At 42.7% G+C, this 27,224-nt stretch overlaps 1 protein-coding gene across 2 annotated transcripts; it reads right to left on the reverse strand.

The window, feature by feature from the left end:
- Nucleotides 1-435: 435 nt before the first annotated feature.
- LOC310823090 (zinc finger FYVE domain-containing protein 1) lies at nt 436-25,754 on the reverse strand. 2 transcript variants are annotated; one of them, XM_083695810.1, is made up of 11 exons: nt 25,587-25,754; nt 8,077-8,581; nt 6,458-6,675; nt 6,218-6,324; nt 4,263-4,371; nt 3,468-3,565; nt 3,086-3,203; nt 2,763-2,933; nt 2,280-2,469; nt 1,535-1,633; nt 436-1,336 (listed from the first exon to the last, which is right to left on the reverse strand). In XM_083695810.1, the coding sequence occupies exons 1-11, from the start codon at nt 25,701-25,703 to the stop codon at nt 1,104-1,106; spliced, it is 1,965 nt and encodes a 654-aa protein (XP_083551936.1). In that variant the 5' UTR covers nt 25,704-25,754; the 3' UTR covers nt 436-1,103. The 2 variants fall into 2 exon arrangements, with proteins under 2 accessions (XP_083551936.1, XP_083551937.1); XM_083695811.1 differs by lacking the exon at nt 25,587-25,754 and adding an exon at nt 21,103-21,145.
- Nucleotides 25,755-27,224: the final 1,470 nt, after the last annotated feature.

The following is a 27,224-nucleotide window of genomic DNA, read 5'->3' on the forward strand; positions in this document are numbered from 1 at the left end:
TGACAGTTTGTCTTGTGGAACGTTCGTTCCTTGGTTCAATGTTTTTAGCATGGTGTAATGTTGACCAATTCGTTAGCATCCTACAGTGTTTCTTATGTGGATTTGTGCAGCATTTCTGTTTGAAGTTGGATGCTTTTTCTTTTGGATGAGTTAGCTAGATTTGTAAAATTGTTGGCAACTCTACTAAGATGAGGTCATTCTTCTAACTTGCAAAATACAACACTGTGCTAGCTCAAACAACAAGATATCTTAGGCTACATAATGTCTTACCTTTGTATTACCTATGTATTGTATTACCTATACAGTCTTGCTGCATTTTACCACAACATTCTAAATGGACAGTTTCATCTAGTCTCAGCTGTTTTCTTCACTTGCCGTGAGCTGACATTGTGTGCACTGATAGTGCTGGCTAAAATGGAAGGGATGTAAAATGTAAACACATTATATAATTTGTTTATTTGTTGCCAAAACCAAACACTGGAAATTATGATTTTCACTTTAGTGGGCCTTTAAAAAAAATGGTACGCTTTAAAGATGGACTCAATTGCATTTGGCTAATTTCAGTACAAATGTCTCTTGAATTAACATATTTATACATTAGATTAGAACACTAGCATTGCTTTGTACCTAATCAGAGTTGGATGAAACAATATTCTATATTCTCTCTCTTGAAGAAGAAATCCTAGAAAGTTGTGCAGTCAACCTTAAGTTGTCCCATACATATTATTTCCACACCTGCATATAAATCAATACTACCATATGAGTCATTCACAACAGATCAGTATGAAAGAGAGATGATTCCCTGTCGAAAGTAAAAGACAGTTTCGTGTGCAAACAGATAAGTGGTCAGTTTCGTGTGCAAACAGTGGTAAACTGTCTTTCAGTGCAGATAGTGGGTTATAAAGGGTTATATTGGAAAAAGGGGAGGCAGGCTTTCTCAGTCTAAGCTCTCTTCATTGAGTTCCTGCTCTGTCTCCATTTTGGGAGGATCTGAAAGTCTTTAAAAGGCATCTCAGTATTCCGGTTTTCCAAAGAAGAAGAAGAGATGTCACTGATTGGATGGAGAGTGCGCACACCTGGTTTCCCCCATACACCATGCATCCTCATAGGATGCCCTTGCGTCCAGCACAGCCATCACACACACGGACAGGGTGGTCCCAGCCATGAGAGGGCACTGAGCGGGTCTTGGAGGAGCAGGCACTGCAGACCCCATGGCCGCAGGCCCGACAGTGGTGTTTGGACATGCTAGGGGTGAAGGCTCTGGTACACTGATTACATTGCACAATCTTGTGGTCAGGGACCCAGTAGTCTGGCCGTGCTACACCTTTAACGAAGCCTATGAAGCAGACAGGGGGAAGGGAGGGGAGAAAGAAGGAAGGAAAGCTCAGGGTAAATAAATAGAGTAGGATGAAATGAATGTGGAGTCAACATCAGTGGAGTGAAGACATTTCATTGCATTTCAGTGAATATACTTGGAATGCAAAAAGGCATTTCAGTGAATGTACTGGGGGGGCTGTATACTAGATGTACTCACAAAGAGGATAGTCCACAGCTGTGGTCACCATGTCCAGAGTAGACTGCGCAACCTCTGTCACTCTGCGAGCCATCAGTCCTCGCGACTCCACCTGGGCCACTGCAGGATTGAGAGAAGGGGAGAGGTAGAGAGAGAGAGTAGGAGAGGAAAGCAGTCATAATTACCACCACTCACAACACATTCTTAACCCATTGAACACTGACTATTTACCAAATAATAACACATAATTCATAGTACCTATTACTTACAGCAAAAACAAAACATGCATCCACTTTAAGCTACTACACTACATACAGCCTATAACCAGGACTAAAGGCTGATCAAGAACAACACTCCACCGAAGACGTAATTCACATAAAAAGATATTTGAATTTAATTAAATCCACAGAGTTAAATATAAACACTAGAGGGAGCACTCCCCTTGATAACCTGTGATGTGGGAAGCATCATGACAGGCCTTCACTTGTCTTCTTGGAGTGTTCGCTCAGAAAAGAGGTATTCACTGGTGTAAATAGGTGTCGACATGCACCTTAAAGCCTACAATCTACAGATAAACCTATTTGATGAGGAAGACCAAGCAAGTCTCATCTAGATGACTACTGTAAAACAGAGACAGCCCATCATGGCGATCCCATACTGTCACAGAAGCAATGTATACAAGATAGGATGGTGCTGTCTCTTACATATGTATCTCTAAATCAGATTTTTGTATCTGATTTTGACTCAACAGCCTTTTGTCTCTCACCCTGGGCGGTTGCATCTACTCCTCCTTGGTGATGGCAGGCTTCACAGACCCGTACAGGGGTGCTGCCCCAGCCCCTCTCAGGCACAGGCATCCTGCGGGTGGAGCAGGCCTGGCAGAAGCCCTCACCACAGAAGCGACAGTGGTGCTTCCTCTCCACTTCCCCAAAGACCTTCTTACAGCCGTGGCACGCCTGCCAGGGACAGAGGGCATAACAAATCAGTGGATCATAGCCAACAGTCAACTATTTATAACACTAACAATAATTAGAGTTAGGGCTATCCGAGACTATCAATGGTTATGCATCACAATGAGAAAATTCCAGGAATATATAAGAAATATCTAGCTAAAACAGTCTACAAGCTATCGCAAAAAGTGTGTGTGTGTGTGTGTGTGTGTGTGTGTGTGTGTGTGTGTGTGTGTGTCTGGAAGATACTGATCCAGCTGATGCTTTGTAAATAATAATGAGTTAGTAAATCCACCCACAGTGATCTCGGCGTTGGGTCTCCAGTAGGGCGGTGCAACCTGGTCAGTGAGCCAGGCGGTGACAGCCTTCGTGGGGCCGGTGCTGTACTCTGTCACTGATTGGATCACGTTGTTCATCCCATCTAGGACCCTCTGGGCAGCATTTTGGTGGTCTGTCAGGAAGGCCTCTGACTGGATACACAAAGGAAGAGAGGACAAACAAACAGGTATTGACAAAATAACATTCTGTTAGGAATGAACTGGGCTGGCAGTGTACAATGTTGTAAGTCGTGGAAGTAATCATGTCAACTCTATATCACACCCCCCTCTATATCAGAGCTTACCCCCTCCCAAACGTGTTTGACCTCAGGCCGCACCACGCTGCTCTCTGGATCCTGGTTTCCCACCCAGTACTGACGGCTACGATAGATGATGCCACAGCTGGCACACTCCAGAACATACCTGGCAGAACAGGACAGGGCAAAGCATGGAAGTGAGGGTGGTGGGGTGAAGAGGGTAAGGAGGAGGGAGGGGTGAGGGTGAGGGAAAGAGTAAGGGAGGGGAAGAAGGAGTGGGAGGGGGAGAAGGGGTGGAAGTGAATAGGAAGGAGAGGGAGAGGAGAGGGTAATAAATGGTGGGTGGAGTGTGTGTGTGTGTGTGTGTGTGTGTGTGTGTGTGTGTGTGTGTGTGTGTGTGTGTGTGTGTGTGTGTGTGTGTCTCTCTCACCCTGACCAAGCGTATTTTGCCAGTCCAAACCAGGGGTTGTCTGTGGAGGCTGAGGTTTTGGGCACTACAATCACCTCCCTGCCTCCCTCATAGCACCTCTGGTTGGGTAAGACAAGACCAGATCGAGACAAGTATACCAATTAGTTTTACACATTACATAAAGTGTTGGTCTTTCTCTTAAACACTCATTGAACACTTTATTAGGAACACTATACTAATACTGGGTAGCTCTCAAAACATCCTAAATTTTTCGTGGCATTGATTCCACAAGATGTTGGACACATTCCTTTGAGATTCTGGTCCATGATGACATGGTTGCATCACACAATTCCTGCAGATTTTTCAGGTGCACTTTCAAGCTGTGAATCTCCCGTTCTACCACATACCAAATTCTATTAGATTCAGATCTGGTTACTGGGAAAGTCACTGAAGAACACTGAACTCATTTTCATGTTCATGAAACCAGTTTGAGACAACTTTTGCTTTGTGACATGGTGCATTATCATGCTGGAAGTAGCCATTAGAAGATGGGCTTGATTGTGGCCATGAAGGGATGCACATGGTCAGCAACAATACTCAAATAGGCTGCGGCATTCAAGCGATGATTGATTAGAATGAATGGGCCCAAAGTGTGCCAAGAAAACATTCCCCACACCATTACACCACCTCCACCATAAGAAGGTGTACATGTGTTCCTAATAAAGTGTTCAGTGAGTGTATATCATCATGAACACAAGGAACAAAGTATGTCCTATCCATTCTATTTCTATGCTCCCTATTCTCTGCTGGACTCACCTTGCAGATGATGACCTTGTTGTTGTACTGGTGGGTGTACTGGCACAGGCCATCTGCCATGTGGGGGACCCTGTCTCTCAGATGGTTCATGGCATTCTTACAGCGAATACTGAGGGTTAAGAGCACATGACATTACCAATAGAAATCTGATCAAATTCATCACAACAAAACACCATAGTTCATAATTATTTTTCTCCAGGAAAATGTATATTAAAAAAAATATGGCTGAGTCCATCACATTTGGCAAGTCACAAAAAGGCATTACTCCTTTCTCGTGTGTGTTTGTGTGTGTGTATATACAGTCTTTCCCTGCCAAGATGCTGTTAACATCTTTGGGGGGTAAACAATCCCTTTAAGCAGAGGGACAAATTAAGGCTTATATTCAAGCTAGTGAAGGCATCTTGAAATACAAGCTATTTCAGGATATGATACCACTGTTTTCACTGTTCAGAGGAAAACATGATATCATAATAATCCTGCTCAAACTTCTTAAGTGAAAGTGAAAGAAGACACTGGGCTCCGATTTGCTTCCACTAAAGAGCACTGCGCACCACAAGTTTTAGCTGACATGACTGCTAAGTTGATAATTCGGTTTGATAATAAAGTTTCAGTTACCGTAATCATTTGCATCAGCTAAATAAATAGCCAATTCTCCTTTCTCTCTCACAACCCAGTCATAACCATAATTACCTGCCACTTAAATGTAGTCTTACAGTTGCCTACATGCATTTATTTATTATAATCATTAAATTTTCCTTTTTGTTTCCTCTTTCCTGCAAACGTCAGGACTGTATGGTTATTATTACAGTAGCCTAATGTAAGCCTACTTAGGGCAATAGTGGATCACATTAAACTTGAAAAGAAATACATTGCAGGATAATTGGAGCGCATTGTTTGAACCTGTTAAGACAATGATGCGCGCAGTTCCAATGATTAGTGATTCATTGGGGGCGGTGATGCAGTGTGGGGGGTGGACTTACATAGGCCTATTGCATGCTAGTTTATATTATGTCCCCCTCCGACTATTACCATGGATTGTAGAAATGGAATTTGACAACTTTAGTTGGCTCTCCAAATGACTTTTCTATAAAGTAAGTAGGCATATTCTCCTATAATCTATAGTATACAATGTTTAAGATATATTTGGTTTTATACCATATCAAAGACATGTTTCATGATTTAATTAGTAATTGCCACTGAGAGCGAAGGCGATCAATGTATGCAACATTGGTCATTCGATGTTTTAGGGAATATACCTTACAGATGTTATTAATGTGAGACTAGGCCTACTTACACATATTTATAGAGGGTGTACTGGTGGGTATGATTATCCCAGACGACAACTGCTGCACCCGTTATGACCAAATAATGTCTATTTTCGGCTATTGGTAGTTAATGAAAGTGTAAATTCATACAGTAGGTGTTTGAATTGACCAAGTCCCCTTGACAAGTCCACTGGCACTCCTATTTACTGCCCCGCTTATATTGGTGCAAAGTTTGTGTTGTTCGCGGCAGGTGCACTTGACAGACACTGTGGCACCAAATTACCAAAACGGTCTTTGCACATGGTTTTAGTTGTGCAGTGCTCTTTAGCAGAAGCAAATTAAGAACCCAGTGTGGAAGGAAGGGCACACTATAAGACACAGAGAGAACAAACTGCCTATTATACTTCCTTTCTGGAAATTCATGCAAGACATTTCTGAGGTTGAGCATGTCCTGTTCACTTCAGTAGAACAGAAAATCACATAATAGAATAGGGATTTATTGTCTATTTTGTGAGAACCTGAACCTACTGCCTATCTTGTCTATACCCTCTGAAGATCCCAGTAGCGCCACCTACCCCTATCCCCACAACACACACATTAAGAGGCCCAGGATAAATGCAGTGAAGCATCTGAGCAGTAGATTTGGATGAAGAGATTACTTTTAGCAAGCAAGGTAGCTAGCTAACTTACTTGCAGCTGAGGCAGACTGAGGAGCAGGTAAAATATTCGTCAGGGAACAAGGAGTAGATGGCGATCTTTTCATCAGAGATCTCCCCACAGAACCTTTCACTCAGGGCCTGAGAAAAGAGGGAGGAAGGGGATGAGCCGGAGCTAAGGTACATAAGGTCTAACACAAATGTATGAATATCCATGACATAAAACAAAGACAAACCAGCACATGTGCACGCTCACACACACACACACACACACCTGGAGAGCGCTGAAGACGATGGCAGGTTGGCGGGGGGAGCGTGTAGTAGTGTTCATGATTTGCTGCCTGACTGCTTCCAGGAGAAGAGAGTAGTTTGTTGGGGGAGTGATGGTTTGTGTGCCCACATACTGTACTGAACTAAAGGCCTCTGTCCCCAGACCCAGGTCATGGAAGCGCTTCTGGAGCAGGGTGTCTGCATGCCCAGAGACTTCACTCTCTGTAGGGGACAATGGAGGACAATGCATTGCATTACCTGTGGTCAAGGTAGGGTTGGGTGTTATTACGATTTATGGTAGCTTCACATGGGTCTGAGAACAAAATGTATTGTGTTGCCTAAGGCTGTGACGGTTACGCGGTTACTGGCATTACAGTTACGTGAGGACGGCCGTGAAAAAAAAACTTTAAAAACATTTTAAAATGTGGATTTTTATTTTCATGTAGATACCTAATAGCAAAAGTGTAAAATTACCGAGCAAACTGTTTTGTGTTTTGAGGGAGAGCGTGCTAGCACGCTAGATGTGGGGGTGGGGGGGAGGAAGGCCTAAATAAAGCAAAACGAATGTCATCTTAGACAGACAAGAAGAGCCGCTGGACGATTTCCTGGTGATTTCCTGGCATCGTGATGCGACAACTAGGGTCACTTTCCTTTGATGGCGAAACTTGCAACGAGCACCGCCTCAGAGAGCTTTTAGTACAGCGGGGAACATTGTTACCCCTGTTCGGTCTTGCCTCAAGCCAGACAACGTAAGTAGACTATGCTTGTGTTCCTAGCATGTAACTTAAAGGAAGAGGCCTAATAATACACTGAACAAAGTTCTTATAGTTCGTCTATTTTGCTATTAAATAGCACGTGTTTATTTTAAAAGGACACACACTTTATTTGCACTTGACTACGGTAGGCTTAGCGTGTCTTTTGTGTTTGTGATCTTTCTATTTATCAAGCGGCAGCTGCCTTAAAAAGCAACATTTCTGTTCCATGCGTTCATATGGTTGGGATATTTTGTTAAATATGTGTGCACTTTATTTTATGCCTGATGATCTTGCTTTCTGTTGAATCAATAAATAGATATTCTTAAAAACATTGGATGTGTTCATTAGTTATTCAGTAATAACAACAGCAGTTGACGACAAGGTTATTCTGTGTCCCCGTTGTGAAACGGTTATTACGGTTGTAACGATTATTTGCATGACAACCGACCGTTACCCAAAATTCCATGACCGCCGCAGCCCTAGTGTTGACAATTTTCAGGCTTCTCCACATATATGAGAAAGGTAAAGACAACATTGACTGATTGCAATCGAAAGCGCACCAAAACAAATGACCAAACCAATGTAACGAAATTAAATTATATGTTTTCGCATTGTGCTAGGTGCCATAACACATTCTGCAAACCCTGTCTTTCTCCATAACAAAAGAACTGTGGCTGCTAGCTAGATGATAGTAGATTATAAGGGTGTCACAGGCTATATATTGTGTATACACAGTTAATATTTTACACATACTCAACTGAATGTGCATATGCAGTGTATGTGGTTGTATTGTCAAACATTACTCCTCATAAGAACATCTCTATGTCATGTATATCACACAGGCCAGTGACCATAGAGCTTTCATTACCATGAGCAAGCAGCTGGGTGTGGGTGGTCTCCTGGAACACAATGACCGCCGGCCCCAGGGAGGACAGGGGCACATTCATGCCGCAGCGGCTAGACAGGGCCCTCAGCTCCGGGGTAAAGTGCTTCAGGTAGGCCCCTGACGCACTACTCAGGAAATGGAACATGTCGTTATGCAGCCGCTCTGCCCGTGTGCGGTACACCACCACGTCTGACACTGCCAGCACCTTCAGCAGCAGCCGCAAACGCTGGTTCTGGTTTGCTATCGCCCCCAGGAGGCCCTCTGTGTCTAGGGCCACCAGGCTCAGCCCTGGGTCAAACGCCGCCCACACGCCAACTGTGCAGGAGCTGGGGCACTTGGAGGTGTAGAAGATGGACTCACCGCCAAACAGGACGTGGTTGAGGGTATGGGATTTGCCATCGCCCGTGTTGCCGAAGATGGAGAGGACCTTAACGCCCTGCATGTCCCCGCAGCCCAGCTTGTCCAGGAATTCAGCTTCATCGTGAATCTTGGGCAGAGTTGGAGAGGAAAGTTGATGACATGGCTACCACTTTAAGAAATAATAATGTCATGGAATAAGGATACCATTATTAAATACATCCTGATCGAATAGCCATGAAAACTGAAGAGAGGCTTACACTTGTTGAGGAGGATGAATATTTTATCCATCTGATTTACTGGTGATTAAGATGAACTAATAAGCGACAGGTGAGCTGGAATCCACCCCAGGGCATAAATGTTATGGGTGACTCCACAGCCCTTATAAGGACAGCTATGCCACTTTCTATCTTTTCCATTCAAGTGAGTAAAATATGCATTTCCTATAGCAGTGGCAGCAGAGGGTACACCTCAGTAAGGACAGTTAACATTGAAGTAATGCAGCTAAAAAGCAAAACAATAAATCTCCAAAATGTATTAAAATACAGTGTGCCTTACCTGATCTTTAATTTTCACAAAAAAACTAAATACAAAACAAAACTCTTGGGAGAGTTTTTGGTCATTAATCTCCAGGGTTTTACACCAGAAAGGTGATCTGCTGTTAAATTACAAAATTTGATCCCATCACTATCCTGCGAGACAATACCATTAGAAAAGCAAAAACATTGAAGAACTAGGCTTATTCATAAATATCATAAAAATAAAACTTCAGCCACCCTAGGCATGCAATAATAGGCAGTTAGTGAGATAGCGACATCATATTATGGATTATTTTGACCATCACAAATTGCATGAATGTCACAGAGCATCAGTGATCGACCCAGACAACCGGGCTCAAAGTTTGGGTAGTATGAATAATGTAATGACCCTCTGACCTGTCACCTGTAACTTGAGGGGCTCTATATGTAAACACAAACAATAAAACTATGATGGGAGCAAGGATGGGACAAGGCTGACCTGTTGTTTTGTAATGTTGTTCTCTTGTTTGAAAGGGTGGGTTTATTTGGCGTGGCCTATGGTCATAGTACCAACCTGTTCGTGTTTTATCCTGTCTTTTGACAGTGTTCAGAGGCTAGGGCCTATGCGGTGAAGAACATGTCCAATCATTGAGATCAGCGTTTAGCCGATAGGCCTACATAATGGCCATCTTAAACCTGTTCCCTCCAGAGAACAGAGAAGTAGCTCAAAGGCTACTTGTGTCATAATGTTTATGACAATGACAGAGGCTTCCATATTGGCCTAACAGTGACTTTGAAGGAGAGGATAATAGAAGTGTAAGCAGCCAATATGGCTAGGTGGAGGCCTACGTAGGCTATTATTATGTTTCCAGTTTAATTTGCATGGTACATGAATTTGCGAAGATCAGAGGAGACAAGATGTTTACATCAACAATCTATATTTCACTGCCTAGATGGCTATATAGATAGGCCCTACCAGATAGGCCTGCTGCCATGGTGATTGAGTTTTGAAACTGCTCGCAATGCACGAGCGTCTATTTTAACCGATGTATCAAAAGCAAAATGGTCTTGTGTAACTGGGTTGGCTCTCTAGGCATATTTCTCTGTCATTATGTTGTATTGGGTTGTGTAATTGTGTAAGAGATTGACCATGGCCCGTTTAGCTCTTGTAGACTACCAGATGGGCACTATTGTGCACCAAGAAGATGGAGGGACACATCCTCAGCCAGCTGTGCGATTACTACTCGCTGCCGTGGCACTGAATCATCACTAACTACCTAGTTTAATGACTCCAGGTGAAGTCAGCAACAAGCCAATGTAGCCTACTTCAAAATCAGAAGTTCAGACAGTCATAATTTGCCAATTGTAGTTACTGCAGCAAGCTGTAGGTTGTGCAGTTTCTCTGACTTTTTCATTGATCTGATGCACTGATCTCCGATGTCACGTCTTTGTTTGACACTACCAGAAAATGTTCACATACTGACATCTAGTTCTAATTAGTCCTACGGCAGAATACAGATAACATAGAGCTAGCTGCACTAATTGTTAAGCATAATACTGTACATAGTAAATTAGCTAGCTAGTTAACTAGCCATGCTGTGTCACTGTCCCTGAGACTCCCTGGTGCTGAAAACAGACACCTGCTATAGATACTCACGGTGATACTTTCCAATGCGATTTCCAATCGTCTATTAACTATGATGCAGGTGATTGATGGTGATGACTAACTATTTTGATAATGACACCCCAAACTCATGAAAAAGTTTAATGAAACATAAAAATAACAACAATGGTGAATGTCAAAAGTGGCCAATGTTAAGCTATTTGTTGTGAGGATCTATGGGGAAACTTGACTTCTGTACCCTAGTAGGCTTCAGATTTCCGGGATTTTAACGCTTCCGGCATGAGTACCTATCTGCAAACTTAATACAAACCTTCATAATTGTAAATTACTCAAAGCATGAAACCTTCTCCAACTCTTTGCAACTTTTGTTTTAGTAAGCCGGTGGACCTCATGTTGGACCAGTTTAGGCAAATCCTGAAGACAGCGAGAGAAAAATACTGTATTTTCTGAGTCGGAAGTCATAACATTCACAGTCGCCAGACCATAAACTAATTTACAGGGGTAGGAAAATGCTAAAGTTCTTAGTACAAATAGCCCATTGGCCAAAAGTTGCAGTCTGGGATGCACTCCCCTCTTTAGACCCTATTGCGGTTTTTATCAACCTATCACTTTAGCCACACGATCATGAGATGAATCTGCGTCAAATCGAAAATCCTAAACAATCTCTATGGCAAGACACATCATTCAAATTACATCAAAATTGGGCACAGATAAAGCTGTGACATATGAACGGACAGAGACCGATCCATTGTCCCCTCCGCGATTTCATTGTGGGGGACAATTTCCATCATTTCTTAGGATAAACAATTTCTAAAACAATCAATATTTTATTGGAATGTCGGAAGCTAGGTGAGAAAGGGTGAAGAGTTTGATTGCATGGGGACTATTAAGCTACAGTAGCCAGTGTTCATAAGTAGTGGTCTGTGTTAGGTGAATCATGCATGTTTCCTAGTTTTTGCCGGGGTCATGCTGATCAGGATGGTTTGAAAGTAGGCTGTCTGAATATTTTTCAGGATTTGGGCTGGTCTTTCCCTCTTTTGTGAATGAAGCTGTCTTTGAACTGTGTATGTTTTTTATATGTTTGGGTTATTTAAGACTGCACTAAGCAGGGATGTCATACCAATATCTCATCCTCTCTCCATCAGCCAGTAAGCCATGCCTTTCTTGCAGTCCTGTTGTGAGCCTTTTCCTGTCTTCTTCTCCCACATCTCTCCCTAGTCTATCCTCCCTCTGCTGTTGTACCTGATTGCTGTTTCCATCCTGCTTCCCCTGTTTTTTCGGTGAAACTGTTGTTTGCCCTATTGCATAGTATGTTACTTGATAAGCCTGTCCCTGACTGAATGGAACAGTTGTATCACCATGTGCAGCTCATGATTCTCACAGTTATACTGCTTTAGACATCAGTATTTGCATACTGATTGCTGTGCTATCTCAATGCCCCTCTGCCTCTAACCCTTTTCTGTCTTCTCTGTTTCTTCCACTAGCATACATTTGCTTGCAGTCTGCCTCAGGTTAATCTCCACCCTCCTGTGGCTGTGCCTGCATTCCTCTTCTATAACAGGGAGGATCTATCAAAAGCCTTCACATTTTATCCTTGCTTCACTGTCTCCAATCCTGAATATTACACCCCCAGTCTTGTGCCTGTTGTCCAGCAGCTATAGGCCTATACTACTGAGACACAGAGGCCATATCCAAACATTCATACTGCCTAGTGATTACTGAAACATTTCTGTAAAATGTATTCACTAATACATACTCACACACACACATAATTCATCACATGTAGCTTAATCATGTTGTTCAAGGTAATTGGTTTGATTACTCTACAGCAGTGTTTTTCAACCTTTTTTGAGCCATGGCACATTTTTTACATTGAAAGAATCTTGCGGCACACCACCAACCAAAAATGTTACAAAATGACACTCTGTAGCCTGATACAATAATATCCGTAGACTCATCAAGTTGCAACGCAAATTTCCTACTGATGCGTATCTTTCCCAAAACATGACTTTCGATGTCTGTAGACATGTCATCAATACGCCTGGCAATTGTGTTATCTGAGAGCGGGACTTTAGCTATGTCTTTAACCGCGTCAGGGCCGAGCATCTCGTTGACAATGGCTTTGCAGGCAGGTAGTATTAATGTCTCTGCCACAGAGTGGGACTTTTTTGATTTAGCTACGAGTTCGAGTGAAAGTAAATCCGAACGAAAGATAGCTTTCGCTGTATTGCCTCAAGCTTACCGTCTTTGCTTTCTTTTTACCACCACTCATACTGGGGCCTTTACCTGCGTCAGAATCTTGTCCAGGGCTCAGTTCGGAGTTTGCATTTTTCCTTTTTAAAAACTTCTCCATCACTGTCACCACGACCTGTCGCATGCGTCACTAATTCTCTTGTCTCTAAGAAGGAACGAGGCAATTAGCTACCTGCTGCCACCCGGACGAATATTACATTACTCTGCCAGTCACTATATTACAGCACAGACACTCGACAATGGCATATTATTTGCAGATAATAATTAATAAATGTTAATTAAAAAAAAGTGAAATTGGATAATTTGGGAAACGCTGCTCTACAGCCCACCACCTTGTCCTGCTTAATTGAAGTGTGTTCAATGAAATCAGAAATTACATTCTGGATAGTGTGCAGTGAATCCAGTATCACATCCTGTAATTCTCAGCATATCCCATTTTTCTAATTTGATTTGCATACAGCAAGACTTTCAAATCTTACAAATTGAAAATGTCTACTTAAAAGGTTGAAGGTAAATGTTTGTACATGGTCTGACACAGAAGATCTACCATCATTTGATCCCCCACACTGGAAAGCCAATATATAGCAATTTTTTTGTCCCACTCATCCATCATGTTCATCATAGTTTAAATCAACTACAGCATTTTATTTCAAATGAATACCAGAAGGCAGTAATGCTATTGTTGTAGAAAGCAAGTATTTAAAATATTTACGAGTGTAACAATGTTCAAAAAGGTTCTTATTATTTCTTATTAATTATTTAAAAATTGTTATTCTTATTAAAAGAAACAATTTACATTGCATTGTCAGTGTGGTTAAACTAGGCATAAATTCAACCTAACCTTAAACTTTAACAGTGTAAAGTTAGGTGATTATGCACATCATTTTCCCGCTCGTTTATGTGCTCCATTATACCCAATTGTTTTATTATAATTAATTGCATGGAATAGCCTACACAGCCTTCACTGAAGCAATGTAGTAGGTTCCTGTATAGCCAGAGCAGCTTGCTCATGGAGGCATATTGAATGAATTCAACATATGAATTCAGTCTGCTCTTTAAAAGTAAATGATACGATATTGATACAATTGACGCAGTCATTGTATTTAGAAATGTTCCTGAAAACGATGTTGAGTTGCATGCAATGCGCTTAGAGAACAACACGTTTTCTGGGGGGAGGCCATGGGCTCTGGCTTTCTGTCAGGATACTGATGAGCACCTGTGTGTACTCATTACCCACACTTGTGGCATGCCTTTACAGGATGAAATTGAAATAAAATCTGTACAATATGTATAGTGCTGTCCCTGCCCATGTCCCTGCCCATGTCCCTGCCCATGTCCCTGCCCATGTCCCTGCCCATGTCCCTGCCCATGTCCCTGCCCATGTCCCTGCCCATGTCTGTTCCCATCTCCTCTCCTCTACATTTGTCACTGCTAAAGTTATTATCACTATCTCTGAACGGTTGCTAATCACTCGCTACCGGGACAATATCTCATGGTTAAGCTAAAAGAGTTTGTAACATTTTCAAGTTGTGCAGTATGCGAAATTTACAAGAAGTGGGGTATGCATAAAATGACAGGATGTGATACTGAATTCAATGCATACTATACAGGAAGTAAGTTCAAATGTCAGTAACACCATTCAATAGAGCAGGACAAGGGGGCTGTAGAGTAATCAAACCAATTGCTGTGAAGGATGAATGACTCTATTCTCGAACAGTTACCATTTAGAAATTACAAACCTTTTTATGCATAGTCCCCCTATTTCAGGGGACCAAAAGTATTGGGAAAATTGGCTTTACAGGTGTTTCTGGTTAGTCTATTTCTAGTATTGATTTTAGGCTTTGCATTTGCCTTTGGTGTCTGTCAACATGAGGTCTGTCAATGAAGCCATAATGACGCTGAAATTCAGAAAAAAACCCATAGCCAAAACCTTAGACTTAACAAAAACAACAGTTTGGAACATCATTAAAAAGAAAGAAAGCACTGGTGAGCTCAGCAATCTCAAACAGCCTGGTAGGCCAAGGAAGACGTATGCAATGGATGGCTGAATAATGCTCACCACAATTAAGAAAAACGATCTTGGACTTCTACAGAAATATCTGTACAGAACGTATTCCTATGATAATGCACCAATACAGCACCACAGATTTGCATCAGCCTCACATTCAGAAATCATAGAAAATCTGTTTAATTGGGGTTTTCCAGAGCAAAACATATGTATAGGAATTTGTATGAATGAATAAACGTTTATTGGTGTTACTGGAGTTTCTACATTTTGTCATAAGTAGTTTGCGTGTAGACTCGCCAAACACTTTATTAGGAACACCTGTACACCTTCTCAAGGTGGAGGTGGTGTAATGGTGTGGGGAATGGTTAATACCAATCAATCATCGCTTGAATGTCACAGCCTATTTGAGTATTGTTGCTGACCATGTGCATCCCTTCATGGCCACAAACTGGTTTCATGAACATGAAAATTAGTTCAGTGTTCTTCAGTGGCCTTCCCAGTCACCGGATCTGAATCCAATGAAATTTGGGATGTGGTTGAATGGGAGATTCAGTATGCTTTAAGAATGCTTTTCACGGTGCATTTTTGAGTGGATGATCAAACTGTGTCACAACAAGTTAGATTGAACAGCAAATAACTGATAACAATATGCAGTGCACTGAACATGTGAAATTCTGATTTGGCATAGTACAAGTAACAGTGTACATAAAATAAATAAATTAACTCTATTTACCAATGGAGACCATTTCAGGTCATTATATTGAGATATGGATTTTCAACTATTTTGTCATATTTTTCTTATGAAAACTGCTAAAAAGGAATTCTGTAAAAATTCTCTCTCTCTCTCTCTCTATATATATATATATATATATAGACCAATGTATTCTCTATCGTTGAATTTTGCCTCGCCCCCCCATCCAAAAAAATCTAGTATCGGTCGGCCTCTACTACAAAGCGGTGGACACCTCAAACCAATCAAACACCTTCATTTGCCGGAGCTCTAAAAAAAAATAGACTTTAGTTTTCCATTCAGATTTTCTTCCATATTCTTTCATGTTGCAAGTTAGCATAGGCAACTCTGTTGATTTGTTGGGATATGAGCAAATGCCTGGTAAACGTTAACCGGAGAGTTTTTTTGGTGACGCTCCCTTAAAAATAAACAGCGCGAAGAACGGCTTTTTTCCCCACTACATAGCTAGCGAGCAGGTTACAGCTAATAGAGCGAACACAAAAGAATGAAATGAAAGAATCAGAAACCGTCAAAGAAGATAAAAGATAGGATTAACGAATAAATAATAATAATGAAATCCAGAAGAGAACTAGACCGGAAGAGAATTATCTTAGTTCCTAGGAAAGAACAAAGAAGAATCCTGGTGAGCTAGCTAGCGGCTAAACTATATTGTGTTGATATACACATTTCATTAGATTTACTACATCTCTAACTTTTGTTTTCATCCACGAGCGGAGGGCCGATAGGCATTTGCATTTCTGCAGAGAATGCAAGGCCTGAGTGTAAGGGCCAAATCCATGGATCTTCGCAGTCTTGTTGCTGGTATGGGTCTTGGAAGGACTGCACACACCCTCTTCCTCTTATTCCCTTTGCATAGCAAATAAAAGTGTTTTTATTCGGAGAAAGGTTGGTAAAAGCCAGTCGAGCTGTTCTAGGGGACGTCACATTTAGTATTTTCTTCCTATTGTAACCACCTTTTGTTTTAATAAACCCTGATGAGAAATTGCTGCACTGGCTCTTCTCCATCACTTTCTCAAACACACAGCACACTGCTATTATACTAAACGCGTGCACAGATCCCCCCCCCAAAAAAAAAACCCAAATACAAATATGGACAATATGCTATTTACACATCACTTGACAAGCCTTTTCAAATAACATGCTATCATTGACACCCTACCTCTATCAGTGTCTGGTCTCACAAAGTGAACAAACACAATCTACACTATGCTATCTGTATACTCAACTGCAGGAAAATACTTGACAAATATACAGTAGCCTGTAGTGTGTAAAGTCGACTTCATCTAGATTTCTCTGAGGTTTGCCTCAAAGAGTATTTAAACGTCTTGTTTGCATCGTCTTTGGCTTCGGTTTGAAAATGTTTGAATCTCACCAAAAAAACGATCTCACCAAAAAAACAACTTCCAATGGCCACACTTAAATACCCTCCCAGGTGACATGATTAACATAGGACAAACCAAGTAAGAGGGGAGCTCCACAATGTACAAAAACCAAATTACATAATCTAACATCTATTTTTATAACATTATCACACACAACCAAGTATCACAGGTAGGTAAAAACAAACAATCACTGTTAGGCTATGGTAAGTGCAAAGGACACAGTATATTCTCCAGCCACAAATCCCATCCCCCCATTCAATTAACAATGGGAGCTTCCAGAACTATATAGGCTGTCACTGTGGCTTGAGGACTCCTTTTGCCGTGAACCAGGAACTGCAATCACAACCAGGTGAGTATATACACATATTCTACCTTTCATTCATCTCCCATATACAATGTAAAATGTAGAATACCAATGTTTCACAATAACTCAAATGTTATTTATAGTTAATGTTATTTACAGCTGTGAGTACCAATATGTTAGCCGCGTACTCATACCTTTTATTCTTTGCAGAACCGCCCCTCATGACTGCCCAACAACCGCAGATCCATGAGTCCTCTCCTGCGTTGCACAAGCAGCTAAACACAACATATACCCCTGCACACAAACACACCCATACACTCCCAACCCGTGATGGACTGATCTCCATCACATTTCCTCCCCCTTCTCCCAAAGTTCATAAAGGCCAAGCCCTGAAGCCTCTATAAACTTCCCTCTGGAAGGCGGGAAAGACAGTCCACCACTTGGTTAGACTTTCCTGGTCTGTACTTGACTGTGAAGTCATAGGGTTGCAGTGACAGGTACCACCCAGCAATCCTCATGTTGGCATCACACATCTTCTGGAGCCACTGCAATACCCTGTGATCAGTCTCAAGAATAAAGGGTCTTCCTAACAAATAGTACCTCTAAGACTCAACTGCCCACTTCATTGCAAGGCACTCTTTCTTGATAATAGAGTACCTGGTCTCTCTGGGCAGTAGTTTCCGACTCAGGAACACCACCGGCCTCTGTTCCCCGTCCACTTCCTGTAGCAACACTGCCCCCAAGCCTACCCCCGATGCATCTGTCTGAAGAGAGAAAGGTTTGGAAAAGTCAGGGCTGTAGAGGACTGAAATGTCCCCTATGACCCTTTTCAGCTTATTGAAGGACTTCTCACAGTCCTCTGTCCATCTCACTCTGTTAGGGGCAGAATCCTTCACAAGATCTGATAGCACCACAAAAATGTCAGCAAACTTTGGAGTGAACTTCCTGTACCACCCCACTAAACCCAAGAAAGACTTTACCTTCCTCTTCGTTGTAGGTACTGGGAATGTGTGGATGGCCTCCACCTTTCCCACATGTGGCCTTATGACCCCATCTCCAATCCTGAAACCCAAGTACTGGACCTCCTTGTGGGCAAAAGCACACTTCCCGGGATTGATGGTCAGCCCAGAGGCTTTAATACGCTGTAACACCCAGCGGACATGTGCTACATGGTCCCCCCAGGAGCCACTGAATATGACAACGTCATCCAGATATGCTGCAGAGTAGTCAGAGCCCCCTCTCAAAACATGGTCCATTAGTCTCTGAAATGTGGCTGGCGCCCCATGTAGGCCAAATGGCATCACTGTGAAGTGAAACAATCCAAAGGGTGTCTTGAAGGCTGTGAGCTCTCTGGAGTCTGGAGCCAAAGGCACCTGTCAATATCCTTTACTCAGATCCAAAGTGGTGATGTACTTAGCTCCTCCCACTCTCTCCAACAGGTCATCCACCCGGGGCATTGGATAGGGGTCAAACTTGGAAACTGCATTCACAGTCCTCAGGTCAATACAAAATCTCAGTGTAGCATCTTTCTTTGGAACCAGCACTACAGGGCTGCTCCACTCACTGCTTGAATGTTCAATCACCCCCATCTCTGGCATCACCTCCAGTTCCTGTTTCAGTGCAGGAAGCAGCCTCTCTGGGATCCGGTAGCTCTTCTGTCGGAATGGAGTGTTCTCCTTGAGGTAGATTCTGTGCTGAACGACGCTTGTGAGTCCAGGTTTCACTTGGAACAGCTCCGGGTCCATTAGACGCATCAGGTCCTGTTTCTGAACAGATAACAAATGAGATAAGTCCACCAGTTCTTGTTCTGACTGGACAGGAAAAAACATCTCTGGGACCTCTTCGTCCCCACTTACTGCTCTGACCAACAAACACTCCTTCACAGGGTCTTGTCTGGCATTAAACTCTTTCAGCAAGTTGACATGGAAGGTTTGATACTTCTTACCTCGGTCAGGCATGAACAGTTCGTAGGTCACTTCTCCCACCTTCCTTGTGATTTCATAGGGCCCATGCCACTTCATCAGCAGCTTGCTCTCACTGGTGGGGAGGAGAAGTAGCACCTGCTGGCCTGGCTTCAAGTCCCTTGTTCTAGCCTTCTTGTCATACCAGCTCTTTTGAGTCTCTTGTGCCCCCTTCAGATTCTCCTGTGCCAGAGCTGTCATTTTCTCCAACCTCTCTCTCATCTTGACCACATAAGCCACCACGTTGTCTCCGCCAGCTTTTGGGCCCTCCCAGTGCTCCTTCAGGAGATCCAATGGACCTCTCACCTCATGGCCATACAGTAGTTCAAACGGTGAGAAACCCATCGAGGCTTGAGGTACTTCCCGATAGGCAAACAGGAGGTAGGGCAGCCACTGGTCCCAGTCAGAGCCTGTCTGGGTCACAAACTTACGAAGCATATTTTTCAAAGTCTGGTTAAACCGTTCAACCAGACCGTCTGTCTGGGGGTGGTAAGGAGTAGTCTTAATGCCCTTAATACCCAACAACTGATACACATGTTTTAACAGCCTAGACAGGAAGTTTGAACCCTGATTTGTGAGCACTTCCTTAGCTACTCCTACCCTTGAAAATAGCTGGAGTAGTGCATTGGCAACCTGTCTGGACTTGACATTCCTCAGTGGGAAAGCTTCTGGGTACCTTGTAGCATAATCTACCATTACAAGAATGAAGCAATTGCCTGATGAGCTTCTTTCTAGGGGCCCCACAACATCCATCCCTATCCTCTCAAACGGAGTTCCAATGATAGGTAAGGAATGCATGTTTGCCCTGGCCACCCCTTTGCCTGAAGTGAGCTGACAATCTGCACGTTTTACAAAACTCCTTCACTTGTACATTCATGCCTGGCCAAACAAAACGTCTACTAATTCTGGCAAGCGTCTTGTTGAACCCCAAGTGACCTGCCCACGGAACTGAATGACCTAGCGACATAACGGTATGCCTAAGGGCTTCGGGTATTACCAATGCCTCAATCTTGCCCTTCCTCTGGTAGAGAATACCTCCCTTCAGGCTGTACCAGGCCTCCTCTAGGGTGCTTGCCTGCCCTTGCTTCACTCCATCCTTTTCTGATACCTTCCCAAGCCATGACCGTAATGTAGGGTCCTTCTCCTGCCACTGACCTATGTCTGCTGGAATATGCACATCAATGGGGGGGGGAGGATCGCTGGACTGGGTGCCCACTCCACCCCATCGAAAGGCAACTCCTTAAACTCCTCAGCTACCCTCTGTGCCCGTGTAGTTACCATGTTACAAATTTTAGGCTGCTCAAACAGGTCCACCAAGGTAGGAATGTCCTGGCCTAGGATTACAGGATAGGGTAGACTCGGCGCTAACGCTACTGGGAGGAAAAACGTTTGGCCGCCAACTGTTAGATAGACCTCTGCAGTGGGGTAGACCTTCTCATCACCATGAATACAGCATACCCTTACTCTGTATTGATCTCTCCACTCGGACCTGGGCACTAGGTTTGCAAGCATTACTGTCTGTGTACTTCCTGTATCCATGAAAGCCTCCTTACGTCGTCCATTAACAAGGACCGATGTGAGACGACGAGGATCCCATGTAGCATACTCTGACCTGCCCGGTCTAGGCACTGAACATAAAAGTATCTGCTGGCCTCGTCTAGCTGGATTTTATGGACAGGCGGGTTTTATGTGCCCCCACTCTCCAGAGTAAAAGCATCTAACCTCTGGATTTACAGGCCTACCATCAGGCATTCTGGTTAGATTGTGCCTACCAGACATATTAACCCTACTGTTTGAGGCAGAGCTACTTTGGGCAAGACCATAATTCCCCTCACCCCCAGCAGACTTACCCCTGGCCTGGTATTTGTGGTCCCGGCAGAAGTCGGCATGTCGACTTCCTCTCTTGGCAGATATGAACACCTCAGCAAGGCGTGCTGCCGCCTCTGCACTCCCCGGGTCATGTTCTTTGATCCACACCTCCACCTCAGGGTTGACCATCCTCAGGAACTGCTCCAGGATCATCACCTCAGATATGTCTGTCACAGAGCAGCATTCTGGCTTAACCCACTTTGTAAAGTTTTCTTTGAGTCTTACATACAGTTCTTGTGGGGTTTCACCTTGCTGGATGTCCAGGGCCCGAAACCGTTGACGATATGTGTCTGCTGTAATTTCGTACTTAGCTAAGATAGCTCCCTTGACTTTTGCATAATCTTCTGTATACTCATAATCCATAGACACATAAGCACTCCTTGCCTTCCCTGTGAGCAAAGGGATTAGTCGAATAGCCCAGTCCTCTTTAGGCCACCGGCAGGCTCTATCCATTCTCTCGAAAGTTGTGAGGAAATGCTCAATATCGTCTTCAGGAGAAAGGGCCTGGAGTTTGGGCTCTCTGAAGGTCTGTGGCGTCCTCCTTTCTGGTTCCTCCTCTAGGTCCTCCTCTCCGTCCATCCTGACCTGGAGTTGGTGCTGTATCGCCTGCCAGCTTGTCTCTTGGTGAGCCCTCTCTCTCTCCGCTTTGCCGTCCCTCTCCTTCTGGGCATGGATGAGGTTTTTAACACTCCGTTAGCTCTGCCACTGCAGTCTTAGAGCCCTCCTGCATCGTATCCTCCTGACCATCAGGAGGGTTTGTCTTGTCTTCCGTTCTTCCTCTTGTTGGCATTCTGCCTCCTCACCTAGCGTGGCCCACTTCTGACACCATATGTAAGCTTTAGCACGGATGGAGTTTCAGTGAAGAGGCAGACATGTTGCAAAAAACCCTTTGTGGGGCATTTTATTGGTACCGATCTCAACAAAAACCAACTTCCAATGGCCACACTTAAATACCCTCCCAGGTGACATGATTAACACAGGACAAACCAAGTAAGAGGGGAGCTTCACAATGTACACAAACCAAATTACATAATGTTATAAAAATAGATGTTAGTTAGTTAGATTATCACACACAACCAAGTATCACAGGTAGGTAAAAACAAACAATCACTGTTAGGCTATGGTAAGTGCAAAGGACACAGTATATTCTCCAGCCACAAGTCCCATCCCCCCGTTCAATTAACAATGGGAGCTTCCAGAACTATATAGGCTGTCCCTGTGGCTTGAGGACTCCTTTTGCCGGTGAACCAGGAACTGCAATCATAACTAGGTGAGTATATACACAAATTCTACCTTTCATTCATCTCCCATATACAATGTAAAATGTAGAATACCAATGTTTCACAATAACTCAAATGTTATTTATAGTTAATGTTATTTACAGCTGTCAGTACCAATGTGTTAGCCGCGTACTCATACCTTTTATTCTTTGCAGAACCGCCCCTCATGACTGCCCAACAACCGCAGACCCATGAGTCCTCCCCTGCATTGCACAAGCACCTAAACACAACATATACCCCTGCACACAAACACACCCATACACTCCCAACCCGTGATGGACTGATCTCCATCACAGCCCTATTCACCAATATTGACTTGAAGCTGGACCTGCCCTAGACAGAGCAGACCTCGCAACGGTACGTATGTGGGGTCCGAGGCTCCCCTATTGTGGCTGCTGAGGAGATTGACTCCTACAGCACAAAGTCTTCCCACGAGTGGTCTTAACGTTATTCGATTCCCTATTGCAATTCCTCATTGTGAACCTGAAGTCCTCTACTTCCTTGCTACTAATGATCTTCAAACTGTCAGTGTATGTATAAACTTATGGATATTTTGATGTCCATCCCCACATTACAAGCAAATCCATTTTAGGGGTACAGACTGGTTAGATGGCCGCAGCTGAGACTGATTATCAATCAAAGTTATTGCTCCTACCACTCACCCTTCTTTTAGTAGCTGCTACAGCCACACAGGTTGGACGGGACTGAGGTAGCATGTGGCTGTTTCTTTGGCCACCTTTATTTTTAACTGTTTGATGTAAGAGCTTGTGAAAGCTTGAGTTAATCTATGATATGCTTTATTTAACCTGCCTCCATGTACCAGGTTATCAACCCAAAGTTACTTATACTATGGTAGCACCTCACCCCACATGCTGCCTCAATATTTTTAGCATTATGTATCAACTTCTTGTATCAACTCCTGGCCGCATGATGCATTTCCCTACTGGGACAATAATTGACTGATTGAGGTGCATGGCTGATTCTTATCATAAACTGCTACTGTACTTGAAATGATATACGTGTGGAATATATATATATATATATATATATATATATATATATATATATATATATATATAATCCCATCCAGAGATGTAGTGGTAAAAAGAAAACAGGCAGTCAAACACTGAACACCATGGATTGAATAGGTTGGAAACCCTAATGCAAATAACAGACCTCGCTGGGTAAACCCTATTCACCAAAATAAAAAGGTTTAAACAGTTTACCTCCATTCTCTGCACTATCCTCAAATTTTCATGCACATTGTGTGGTTCAAGTGAAGTTTACTAAACCAAGACAGATAAGAGAGACAAATAAACAGGTTACGTTGTTTCTTTGAACAGTCAAGACTGCATCATTTAGATACTAGAGCCACAGCCCTGAGGATATAGGTTCTCTGCTAGCCAATTTCTCAGATTATTACAATGTTTGATAATAAAAAACAGGCATGAACAAAGCCACTTACACATTTGACGTTTTCATAATTCAAGTGCACCACAAAACAGATTTATCATAGACAAACAAATGGGCTCATTAACATTGTTTACTTCTTCATTCTGGTTTCGGGCATGCTATTGGCTGCCTTTTCCACGGCGTAAAGTAACAGAATTCTGATTGGACCATCGACAAAGTATTAAGACGACAACGCCCAAGCAGACAGATAATCAAAAGATACATTATTAGGAATATGTGCACAAACTAGCGATGCCAACACATTTTGTAGGACTTCAAGAAATCATTTTGATTCAAATACAAAAAAGCTGCTCCTCCCTCACCAGGGATCGATGAACTTAACAATGTTGAGGTCCTGCCCATACTCTAATAGTAGAAGTTGATGATATGACATCACTTACCCGCGACTCGACGCTGAGTTGTCGTGACTACCTGAAAACTGCGACGCTTGAAATGTGATTACCTACCTACCCAAAATGTTTGTTCTCAAATGACGGGATGTTTGAAAGAAGATCCAGATCAAAGTCATACATGTAGGGATGCAAAACTGGTTAGGGGTGGAAAAGGTGAGAACAATGCGTGGACAGGGAAAACACAGACCTGCTAGGGGGTCCGGGGGGCATCGATTCAAGACGGCGAATTTCGCCGAAAGGTGACTAGTTTGCATCCCTGACATGGCCAGACATAGCTACTCACGCCAAAAGCGTTAAAATCCCGGAAATGTGAAGCCACGCCCTTCTACTGGGGTATGTGTTTTCCCATTGACCCTCACTACAAATAGCTTACAGTTGGCCACTTTCGACATTCGCTGTTGTTGTTATTTTTATGTTTCAATAAACTTTTTCATGAGTTTGGGGTGTCATTATCAAAATAGTTACCAGTCATCACCATCAACCACCTGCATCATAGTTAATATACGATTGTAAAACGCATTGGAAACCGCACTTCTGTACCCCAGTAGAGAGCTGTGAGTATCTATGATTACTGTACAGTGGAAACGTAAATATTGGATTTATTCAAGTATCTGGAGCAAACCCTGTTCAAAGTTCAACTGTGATGGGTGAGTCGATAAGACTGTCTAACTCAGTGGCAGGGGAATCCAGCTAGATCATCAAACCTCATTCAATTGGAGACATTATCAAACCTCATTCAATTGGAGACATAATGCTGATTTATTCTCTGGTATGATGACAATATGATCCAGCCCGTCACCAAGACGTGATTTTTAAATCTAGCCTGGGTGAAACATAGTGTTACTATTTGTAGGCTCACCCGTTATAACGCAAACGTATATTATTCAACCTGATGAATTGGTATTTGTCCAGAAAATACATAGTAAGTCCGCTGTATATCAAACAGCTGATCAGACAACTTTGGGGAGGAAATCCAGTGTGGGCTGTTGATATCTTTCAATAAAATGACAACTCGGGAGTGTGTTCCGAATGTCATAATTTCTCCCGTGCTCCGTGCTCTGGATTTCTAGTTTTGGAATACGCCACAAAGAACGAACTCCAGAGCATGGATCACTGGAGAACGCCATTCGGAATACAGCTATAGGCTAATACCTAGCTAGCGAGGCTAATGATAGCTGATTGTAGCAACTCGCACACATACACCAATGCCAGGACTTTGGTTACATAGCTAGGAGAAGAGGCTCGCTTCGTAATGATACGCGAACCAGTACTTTGCGTCTCGTTTACTGGGCAAAATAGAGGCTAGCTAGCTAGTGTTACCTGAAAGTTTTCTTGTTCGTCCACCAAAAGAAAACTCCGACCTTTTTTAAGGTGTTCTTCTTTCTTTATGTGGCAAAGTGATACCGTCTCCATTTCTTTCATCATTAGTTCAGACATAATTGTTAGTAAAACATCTCAATAGCTAACGCGACTAGCCGTCATAAACTTCCCCCATTCAGCGGCGACAACAACAACTCAACGAGGGTGGAGCTAGGGTACTCGGGGAGCACGTAGTCTACACGTCGTTTGCGTAGCAGCAACACCATCGTGTGGTTATTCAGCAAAGTTGAAACGAAAACAGTGGCGATTCAGACGTTGACAAATTTCTAAAGTATTTTCTCTATTCCTCGCGGCCTCTGTCCTCGTCTCCTATCCTCGGATCCTCTCCCGCAAAAAAAGCAAGGAGAGAGGACACGAAGAATCGAGAGACTTGAGATTCAGTCAATGATTAATTGACTTAAACAATTAAATTTATTATAAAGCACAACATTGTGATTGCATTTTCATAATAGACATGACATATTATTTTCATATGATCATATGAACTCTGTATATCTTCATGATACAATCTTAAGTAATATGCAGTAGGCCTATGTGAAAGTAGGCTAGGCTATGTGGAATGGATGTAGGTCTATTGTGATTTTTTGGGGGCTATATATGATCATGCAATTCACTCCAAATACAGAGCAAATATTCAATTGAACTGCCTGTGTATGCTTTATTGGAATACCGTAGTCCTCCCATAGAGGCTGCTAATGCTCATTAAATATTTGTTAGCAGGGATCTATAAATATCACATGTCACAGAGTGGCACCTACTGCTGCTAAACTGACAGGAAGAGAATTTTCCATCACTGCTGTACCCATTCTTTTGGTTCAACAGATGAAGAGGCTTTTTTTCTGACAGAATCAATTATTCCCCCCTACTCTGCCCACCCTCCTCAATTATAAATTATTAAGACTCTTCAGCATAGGATCACCTAGAATAGATTATATTAGATTACAAGTAGGCTTGTATCTGTTTTAAAGTCAACATAGGACTGGGTTGGTTATCTCATCCCTTCTCCGGAGGATTGGTCCCTTTTTAAATGGAAACTGATAATAATGTCATGGTCATTGTATTCTTTAGTCTACTTAACCCTCCTATTATGTTCAAATAAACTTACAACTTTGATGTTTCGGGTCAATTTGACCCGAGCAATGTAAACATGCAGAAAATGATTTTAACTAAAAGTCTTAAAGTACAATTAACAACCTCAAATTTTAGTTAACACAAATGTAATATTGACTACTAACACAGTAGTTCCTGAGAAGTTACTGGGGTGTGCGTCTAACTTACAACATAGTTTTGTGTTACCACAATGACACAATTCAGTTGGTTAATGTCCTGCCAGAACAGACTACAGAATTGTACCTCTGTGGGCCACACAAATGATTACCCTGAAAACCCTCTGCTGGTGAGGCTGATGTGAGCCTGACAGTACTCATTTGTGTTATTGTGCTTATAACTGTGATTCAGTAATCCACTATGAGTAGGCCTATATGCAATTCCTGCTCAACTTGAAGGTTCTGCTTTAGAATATTTCCTTTTAGATACCTGGGAGAAGGTTTCAGTTCCACTCCACTCACATAGAGATAA

This window comes from Argentina silus (assembly GCF_951799395.1).
Source record: "Argentina silus genome assembly, chromosome: X".
In the NCBI taxonomy this organism is placed as follows: domain Eukaryota; kingdom Metazoa; phylum Chordata; class Actinopteri; order Argentiniformes; family Argentinidae; genus Argentina; species Argentina silus.

Excerpts from the sequence above, each read along its gene's own strand:
- LOC310823090 (XM_083695810.1), bottom strand. The coding sequence starts at position 25,703 with ATGTCTGAACTAATGATGAAAGAAATGGAGACGGTATCACTTTGCCAC. Across the intron at positions 4,372-6,217 it reads TCAGTCTGCCTCAGCTGCAA|TATTCGCTGTAAGAATGCCA; the intron begins GTAAGTTAGCTA and ends CTTAACCCTCAG. Across the intron at positions 2,470-2,762 it reads GACCCAACGCCGAGATCACT|GCGTGCCACGGCTGTAAGAA; the intron begins GTGGGTGGATTT and ends TGTCCCTGGCAG.